At 38.5% G+C, this 9,452-nt stretch overlaps 1 protein-coding gene across 1 annotated transcript; it reads left to right on the plus strand.

Annotated features, from left to right (window-relative positions):
- The first annotated feature begins 385 nt into the window (after positions 1-385).
- Positions 386-5,235, plus strand: LOC112033213 (metal transporter Nramp3.2). The gene is given in 8 exon segments (XM_024065985.2): positions 386-763; positions 766-801; positions 804-1,136; positions 1,139-1,156; positions 1,159-1,180; positions 1,858-1,994; positions 2,354-3,006; positions 4,652-5,235. Coding segments are annotated over 8 exon segments (1,551 nt in total). The 5' UTR covers positions 386-636; the 3' UTR covers positions 4,877-5,235.
- Positions 5,236-9,452: the final 4,217 nt, after the last annotated feature.

Raw genomic sequence — 9,452 nt, forward strand, 5'->3', positions numbered from 1 at the left:
GAAAGTGAGAATAATTTTAGCGTTTTTCCTTCGGAAAAATAAAGTTAAAATACAAAAGAATGAGATTCTCAAAAAAAAAAAAAAAAAAAACAAAAGAATGAAAGGAAAGATGTAATTTAAACTTCATTGACAAAGATTCGGCCCCGATTACCTAATGTAGACAAAGACTGCCTCATTCGGTGTACCCCAGTTAACTTCCTGGTCGGTTTCCATCATTGTACAAAGATTGTCCTGTAACACAAGCAAAGGGTATAGTTAAATGACAAGAACGCCCTTGCACGTAGTTGAAACAGCCCAATCAATCCTCCTCACTCTCCTCCACGTGCCATGGTCTAAAGTGTAATGTAAATTAGTAAAAATCTATTTATCTCAATCCCCAAAAGAGAGAAAACTAATAAAGCCCAGAAAAAGTAAAAACGGAGGGACCGGCAGTTATCCATACGAGTGAGAGAGTTTCTCTCTTTAGTCTTTCCGTAACGATAAAGTTTTGGGACGATAAAACCAGAAGCAAGCAAAGCACAATCAACCACCACTCCCAAAAACATAAAACACTGTCACCCAAAAAAACATTTTCAACTCTCAGAAACAGAGACACACGCTCTTATCTCTGCGTGACGCCACGTGAACCTAATCACCATGCCGCCACAGGAGACCGAGCAACAGCAACAACCACTGTTAACAGGGGAGTCTGACGAGGAGCTAGAAGAGACAGCCTACGAGTCCGACGAGAAAGTCCTGATTATTGGGGTCGATGGTGAATCAGAAGGGTCGGGCTCGACTCGGGTCGGGCTCCGCCGTTTTCGTGAAGAAGCTTTGGCTGTTCACGGGTCCTGGGTTCTTGATGAGCATAGCTTTTTTGGACCCTGGGAATCTGGAGGGGGATCTCCAGGCTGGTGCGATTGCTGGGTACTCGTTGCTTTGGCTGCTTTTGTGGGCCACCGCCATGGGATTGCTGGTTCAGTTGCTCGCGGCTCGGCTTGGTGTGGCCACTGGGCGCCACTTGGCTGAGCTGTGTAGAGATGAGTATCCGAGTTGGGCGAGGTTGTTGCTTTGGGTTATGGCTGAGTTGGCTCTGATTGGGGCTGATATTCAGGAAGTTATTGGGAGTGCAATTGCTATTAAGATTTTGAGTAATGGGTTTTGCCTCTCTGGTCTGGGTCATCATTACCGCTTTGGATTGGTAATTACTTTTCTTTTAATAATGGGGTTTTGTTGCTTTTGGTTTTTACACAAATTAGACTACTTTTGGGCTTTGATTTTGCTATTTGTGGATTATGATCTTTCATTTCTTTTTCTGATAGCTAAAGTTTATGACTTTGTAGACGGTTTACTATTTAGCTATGGAGATTTATTTCTTCTGCTTGCAAAAACAATTTTATTTGAATTTTGAAGTTACTTATTTGGGAAAAAAAAAAAAAAAATTGAAGTTGAGTGCTTTTTCATGTCAAAAATTTCTTTGCGTTTGTGTCGGTTAGAAATAGAATTCATTTGATCTAGTCTATTCTCAAAATATATGATTATTATAGCGTGGCGTCATTCAAATCCGGTATTTCTAATTTTTTTTACGTAATTAAAATATTAAAATCTGGTTGGTTGCCAAAAATCTGACTGGTGTAATATATATAAAGACTATCTCTATCATGCTGGATAACTTTATTAGGTTCTGTTGAGTGTCAAGTGAAAAAGAGAATTCTTTAGTTATATGCAAAAGAAAAAGTTAGTTTGGAATGACTTTTCTTTCTTTGCATTTTATGAGCCGCTGAATGAAGCATATTTCTTTTTCTTTTTCTTTTTTTTTTTTGACAAAAATACATTGTTCATGGTTTAACAATAATGTTTCTTTTTGCCTTTTCACAGTTTTATCTTTCTATTTCTCGAGAACTATGGTGTGAGGAAATTGGAAGCAGTCTTTGCTGTTCTCATTGGGACAATGGCAGTCGCATTTGCTTGGATGTTTGGCGAAACAAAGCCAAGTGGCACAGAACTTCTTCTTGGTAATAAAATGCTTTCCATTTGGTTAGAATCTTTTTTCTAGCACCGGTAAGAAAGAGTGAAATGATTCAAGTTGAGGAACAGAAAAAGGTAGATAATGACCAAATATAGCATTAGTAGAAATAGTTAATAGGCATATCAATTAAGGAAGTAACAAAGTCTATGATTTTTAATAGAATAGAATGGAGGAAAAGAATACATGTGGTTATCTCTAACTAATCTTGTTAAGGATCCATAATTGACCCCAAAAATTTGAGACCGAGGCTTAGTTGTTGTAATTTGTCCTATATTTATAAGATTATTTATTTATTTATTATGCTCCCTTGCACTAATGCACAGTCAAATCGATTCATCTTTGTAGGTATTTTGATTCCAAAATTGAGTTCCAAAACAATAAGGCAGGCTGTTGGTGTTGTGGGTTGCATAATTATGCCTCATAATGTATTCTTGCACTCAGCTCTTGTACAATCTAGGGAGATTGACCATAGGAAGAAAGGCCGAGTTCAAGAAGCTCTCAAGTACTACTCCATTGAGTGTACTATAGCCCTTGTTCTGTCATTCATTATAAATCTGTTCGTTACAACTGTGTTTGCCAAAGGGTTTTATGGTACAGAAGTAGCCAATAGCATTGGCCTTCTAAATGCAGGGCAGTATCTTCAAGAAAAGTATGGGGGTGGAGTTATCCCGATTTTATATATCTGGGGTATTGGGTTATTAGCAGCCGGCCAAAGTAGCACTATTACAGGTACTTATGCAGGGCAGTTTATCATGGGAGGTTTCCTAAACTTGAGGTTGAAAAAATGGCTGAGGGCATTGATCACGCGAAGCTTTGCAATCATCCCAACTATGATAGTTGCTCTTGTCTTTGATAGCTCTGAGGACATGCTAGATGTTCTAAATGAATGGCTTAATGTGCTTCAATCAATCCAGATTCCCTTTGCACTTATTCCCCTGCTTTGTTTGGTGTCAAAGGAACAGATCATGGGCACTTTTAGAATTGGCCCAGTTCTTAAGGTATGTTGTTAATCCTTTTTATTCTGCATGTTCACCATAAAAATCATGCCATTTTATTTTTTGGGAAGGAAATGTTTGATGCCTGATTAGATAATTTTTTTAAAATAAATAAATCATTGTTTGGCTAATCCTTGAGTAATTACTTTCAAGAGATCTTTTAGAACTCCCGTAATCTTTATATCTTGTACGCTGCTTCTGACAGATAACAATTTAGTACAAAGTTCTCCAGTCTTGGTATGGCTTTATTGTTCAGAAAGCGAAAGGTTAATGTCATAGGATATTGTCATGGATGTGACTAGCACTCTTCTCTGATATTGCATGCTTGTTGAAAAGTTGTCTTGAGTTTTATTTATGATTAGAAGATTAAAGGGATTAATGTTTCTATTAAGGCACATGAAACAGACCTAGTTCAACTGTAAATTATTGTTCATATAAAAATTATTGGTGGTTAATTGTAGCTATCCACCCTAAACTATGTAGTCTCGTTACTCATGTACAATGTCTAAACTACAATTTTTTGCAATGAACATCCCAATTTGAAAAAAAATTTGCATTGTTCACCCCACCATCCAAACATGCTCTCAAAATTAACAAACTAGTGGGCCAATTGGAGTGGACATCGCAAATAAATATGAACTGATCTGTTGATTTTGCCATATTATGGCACCTTACCACTCAACCAGCCTACTTCTTTGACCCTAGTTTTGGATGGTGGGATGGATTGTAAATTAACTCAACAAAGTACATTGATTACAAAAATTTATAGTTTAGGGTTGATATTGCAAATGCCCCTTATCAAGTTGCTCAGTTTATCGTCTTTCAACTTCCTGTTTACATTACTAAGCAACTTGATGTGTCACATACGTGCTTGTATGGATGATTGTCTTGGTGTTGCAGTCTGTAGCATGCATAGGCAGTGCATTGATTATGTTTGTATTAGTAACTTTGCTGGATTGTGTTTTTCTACTTTCTCCAATAATCTAGTGAAATGAAAGTTTGTGGTTTGGTCCATTATTTGTTGGAAGTATTTTGCTTTTTAAGTGGGGATGGTAAAATCAGTTTGACAGGAAGTGCTAGTGCTATCAACTTGAAAAGTGGGCACAGTGCCCCCTTTAACTTAATGACCTATCATATATTCCCTAATACCCACCTTCTCCTTGAAGTTGGAATTGAAAGCTATTAGTCAGCTTCTCTGATTTTTATACCTTCCCCTGAGGGATAAGGATAGACAAGAATTATGGAATTTCACTCACTTGTCTGTTATAGCCAACTTGAAATTGAAGTTATAAATTATACGTAAAATGGGTTGCTTGAACTTCTTCCGCCTAGAAACTCACACCTTTTGCTTCTTAATTCACTTTGTTTCTTGTAGGTTGTACAAGATCAGCTCTTGTTTCTTTTGTAAATTTGCCTGATTTTTATTTTGCCATCTGATTTGATGCTATCAGTTTTAAGTTCCTTATAAATTATAGATCAAGATCACTTATATGATATATCCACTCGTTATTTTCTCATGACTTGCTTTGCATGCTGCTCACAGTATTTTTTTTTCTTTGCACAATGATCAAAATTTTTTAATAATGGTTCAAGAGTTCAACCTTTTTTAATTTTTTTTTTTTTTTTTTTTTTTTATCGTTTATTGTAGACAACTTCATGGCTGGTGGCAGCACTGGTGATATTGATTAACGGGTATCTGTTGCTGGACTTCTTCTCCTCTGAAGTGAATAGTGCGTTGTTTGGCACAGTTGTGTGTGCATTTACAGCTGCATATATTGCATTTATAATTTACCTTGTTTCCCGGGGTGTTGCCTTTAGAAGTTGGTGCAACTTAGGACAACCCAAGATCGTAGCAGACACAGTAATTGAGTAATCAATGCCCATTGTTGGTTTCAATTGCAAGATATTTGAAATTAGAAAATGCCAGATTGGGAAAGTGCTGTCAGAGTGCATTTGCACTGAAATTTTCTGATTTAGATTGACCTTCAATTGGTAATCATAGATCAGTTGTGTAAAAATTTGAAATCAGTTGCTTAATATCGTTTCTCTGTGCTGTATTAAGCAGCTCGAGGTTGTTGTTTCTGTATGATAGAACTCGTTTATTATCTTTGGTTTTATTGAGGGAAGAGACATGCAAGCCATTAGTGCTTAAAGTCTAATGTCCCACAGCAAATGTGCCCTTTACTTTTGTTAAGAGTTGAATAATGAAGCTCCTGGAAGATCTCTATTTAACATCTGTTTACTGGCATTTCAGGCCAATCCGTATTGTCTGTTCAGAATAATCGACAATATCTAAATAGTGAAATCCATGATCACCTAATTGCCCGTGCCCCTGTACATGTACACAAGCCAATCTTTGGTAGCCACCCTTTACACTAATATTACTATCTCTGTAGTTGAATGTAAATATGAAGGTCAAAACTTAGGAATCTGTTATGGATCTTCAAGAAACTAAATGAGGTCAAATCAATTACTTGTATCATTTTATATTATTCTATAACATTCAAAATCATACTCTTTATCATCTCCTTAATTAGAATGTCATTTTTTACTATTTCTATTAGTGTTATTTTTGGTGGTCTTCTAAATTTTTTAGATCTTTTGACTTATATTTACTCACTCTTCTCCACTGTTGCATTAATTGCTCTTTGCCAAACCATCCCAAGTGATTTTTTTCTCATCTTTTCATCAATCATATTTTTAAGTGAAATTTTGAAAAAGATTCGTCAGAGTCTAAGTGGAATTAGATGTGAATTGTTTTCTTAAACTAGGCTTCCCTCTTGATCGAGTTGATTTCCTATACCTTTTGATCTTGTTTATTTCGACTTTGGGTCCTAAAATTTAGCCTTATGAGAATCAAATAATGTTAGTGGATACTGTAAGGACCAAAAAAAAGAAAAGAGGGTAGAGGCCTAAGCCCACTTAGAATAGTGGGATGTACCCCTCAAACTTGGCCCAAATCAATGAAATTTGTAAGAGATGGGAAAGAACAACAACAATGAGCTCTGCCTGAGGACACTAATGTTTAAGAATCAGATTTATATTCAAGAATGAATAAGCATTAGGCTTTACACAAAGGTTCCCGAGGGAGCAGGGTTCATATGGAAACTAACACTATTCTCTTTTCTTCTCTAATACATTTCCCCCCATCCCTTTTTCTCTCTCTCTCTCTCTCTCTCCCCTTTATTTCGATGCTCTTCCCTTTCATTATATAGCTCTCTTCCATCACATCCTCATCATTCATTTCTACCTAATCCTCCTCTTTTTTCGACACTTATTACGTTTCACATATGGAGAAATGGTGGCAGAAACCTGCTTAACTGTGACCTATACTGCTCAGGTTACCTCCTCATTAATGCAGTCGATAAAGTTGTTGGCCCAATTAATGCGGATGCAACAGGCTACTCTAGGCCTAAAGCTTCCCTATTGCCCACTGTCTTCCACTCTCTTAGATCTTAACTCCCCCTCCTCGGGTGGCTTCTTCCCTTGGGCCCGTGACTTACAGCACCTTCACGTTATCACTACGACCCCTCAACTTCCTCCTTGGTCCTCAGGCCAATATTACGACCCTTCAACTCCATCCTCGGTCTTCAGTACCCACAATAGCCTTTTAAAACTTTCACTATTTGTTTAGCGACAAGAGTAAAGTTTTAGCATTCTAAATAAGACACACACGTGCCACATGTGTTCTCACGTATCAATGTCCTTTCACCTGTCCTCTGCATGCTCCGGACGCTTCGGAATCCACGATCTTGCATTTATGGTGTCAGGCGGTTGCTTGTCTCCCCACGTTCAACGGTTTGATCAGGATCATGCGGTTCTCATTTCTTCACACGGATGGGCAGGAATTTTGCCGCTTGCCTTTTACCCTCCTATAAAAGGAGAAACTAGAGCTGACTGAGGCTCATTTTAAGCATTCTGGCGATTTAAGTGAATAACAAAAACTCCCGAGGAGCCCTCTTTGCGTTCATTAGTAGGTGTGTTGCTTTCCTTTGTACCCTATTTTTCACAAGTTTCATACTTTATCTCTCAGAAGGTCATGGGTAAGTATGCTAAATTAGTGGACACTGCCGAGGCCAGGGCAACCTTTAGGGCATAATATAGGATCCCCAATGATGTGGAAATTCGGCACTGAGAGGAGGGTGAGTGGTTGGTCCTAGATAGACCCTCTGAGTCCATGGTCATTCCTATGATCGCCTTTATTGAAGGCGGGATGGAACTCCCTATGGGAAGGGTAACCCAAGATTATCACATGAGCTATAGGTTAACCTTGACCCAATGTTCACCCAACATCTTTAGAATCCTCAGGTGCGTAGACATACTGAACCGTAGGATGAAGACGGATCTTACCTGGCACGATGTAAATTGGGTATACCAATGCTAGAAGGGGGAGAAAACCAAGTACTACATGAAATGTAGGGTCCCCACAATTAGGTTAATCTCCTGCTTGCCGGACTCGAGCAAAGGCATGGACGAGGATTTCCTCCTTGTCTCGGTAGGATGGCACGATGGGATACACTATCCCACCCAAGAGGGGGAACCAGGTATCACTCCTGAGGACCGAGGTCACACTTAGGATTTCACTTAGCTTAACTAGTGTTACAGTTTTTTTCCCTTTTCTTTTTTGTTTTACTAACAACCCTTATGGTTTTATCAAGCAGACGAGTACTATACAGCTCCTGCCATACATTTAGTGAATTTCAAAGACCTGAACAGGATCCTTAAGTCTGAAATATTCTTGCATAAGGACAGGCAGTTGAGGGCGGCCCATGTTATTCTAGGCTACATGCCATCCGCCAAGCGGTTTCAGAGTCTGAAGAACGTTATTAAAGCCAGGGATTCCCGCTTGGCTTTAATAGACGTCGCTGTGCCTGGCTTCCTGCTTATAAAACCACCTCCCGAGGGGACCCAGGTGCTCAGCTCCCCGCCCCCTAGCTACAAGACTCCTCTATTCACAAGAACCTCCTATCCCATCAGACGCCGAGGCCGAGGAGTCTATGTCCGAGCTGGTTCAGGAGGTGACGGATAGAGACTTTGACATTTTTTATTGTCCAGACAACCCCAGCACTTCATAAGCCCAGGCACCAGCGGACATGGGTTTCAAGGAGAAGACTCCAGACCTCTTTGCTCTACTGACAGCCCACGCCGGGGGCTCTTCCCTGGCTGTGATGGTACTGCCTCGTCCTCAGACACCTTCCGCAACGTACACATCCCCAGCTGAGGCTGCAAATAAGAAAAGGAAACACAGTCAAGGAGGTAAGGGTGCAGAAGTGGCCGAGGAGGGGGGAGATTGCTGAGCCCTTAGCCAAGGAAGCCCGTGCTGGAAAAGGGCAACAGAAGAAGAGGCTCGGGCACACCGGGACCTCTAAGGAGGTTGGCGAGGACCAACCTAAGAAGGCCTCTATCTGGAGGCCTGTCTTCACCCTAAGCTCAGGTGCTCCTGTGCTTGATGAAGCCAACCTGAGAGACCCTACAAAAGGCAGCTTAGGCTTGGTGGCAGAATGCTTGGAGAGGGCATTGTGTTTGCTAGAGGATATGGAGGAACTAAGATCCTTCAGAAAAAGAGAAGCTTTCCTGTCTTTGAAGCAAGACCTCACCAAGGTACTTCACCTAACTTATTCATCTGTCAAGTTAGTTTAATCAAGATTTGTATGATACTCACTTTGTTTTTGTTGTGATATTTTAAAGTACTCACAAGTGTACGAATCGTACCGAAGTATAGTTTGATAAAAACGAGGTTGAACCTACAGGGACTTAAATGAACGTAAGAAAATTAATTAAACCTTAATCAAATTAATCCTAATCTAGTTTAATAAAAGTTGGTTTTTCTGAGATTAAAAAAAAAACTAAGCAAATAATAAAATTAAGAAAATAGTTAAACTAAGTAAAAGATATAAAGCAATAAAAAGATGTAAATAATCAAGAGAAATGAATTAAGGTTTTGGAATCCGCTTTGTAAGTCATATCAGCATATATTTATGATCATTAATTTTTCCCAACCACTACATGATAATCTAAAAATCAATCTTGCTATCATGGAAAATATTCTCATTAAAATCCTTATTTTAAAAATCAAAAGCATGTTCTTCTTCGCTTCTTACGTATAAAACCAAATCATCAATTGTATCGGTAGCCAAACAAATCACAAGATATACCCAATTCTAAAAATCAAATCATAACTTGTATCCATTGACAGACAAATCACAAACGATATCCAATTTTATAATCAAGAATTAATAAACCAAGCATTCAATTAATTAAGACAAATCATAAATCACGAGAAAAACATGATTGAACTTATATCTAGAATCTCATCTTAGTCAATTGATATGAAGCAATAACAATTTAAATCATTAAAGAACAACTATTGTGGGAAAAATCAAATCACATAAATATTATTAATAATCCTTAACAAGGTTTCATCCTCAACCCTAATTATAAATTTAGCT

Source organism: Quercus suber, unplaced genomic scaffold (genome assembly GCF_002906115.3).
Source record: "Quercus suber isolate HL8 unplaced genomic scaffold, Cork oak 2.0 scaffold_72, whole genome shotgun sequence".
Lineage (NCBI taxonomy): Eukaryota > Viridiplantae > Streptophyta > Magnoliopsida > Fagales > Fagaceae > Quercus > Quercus suber.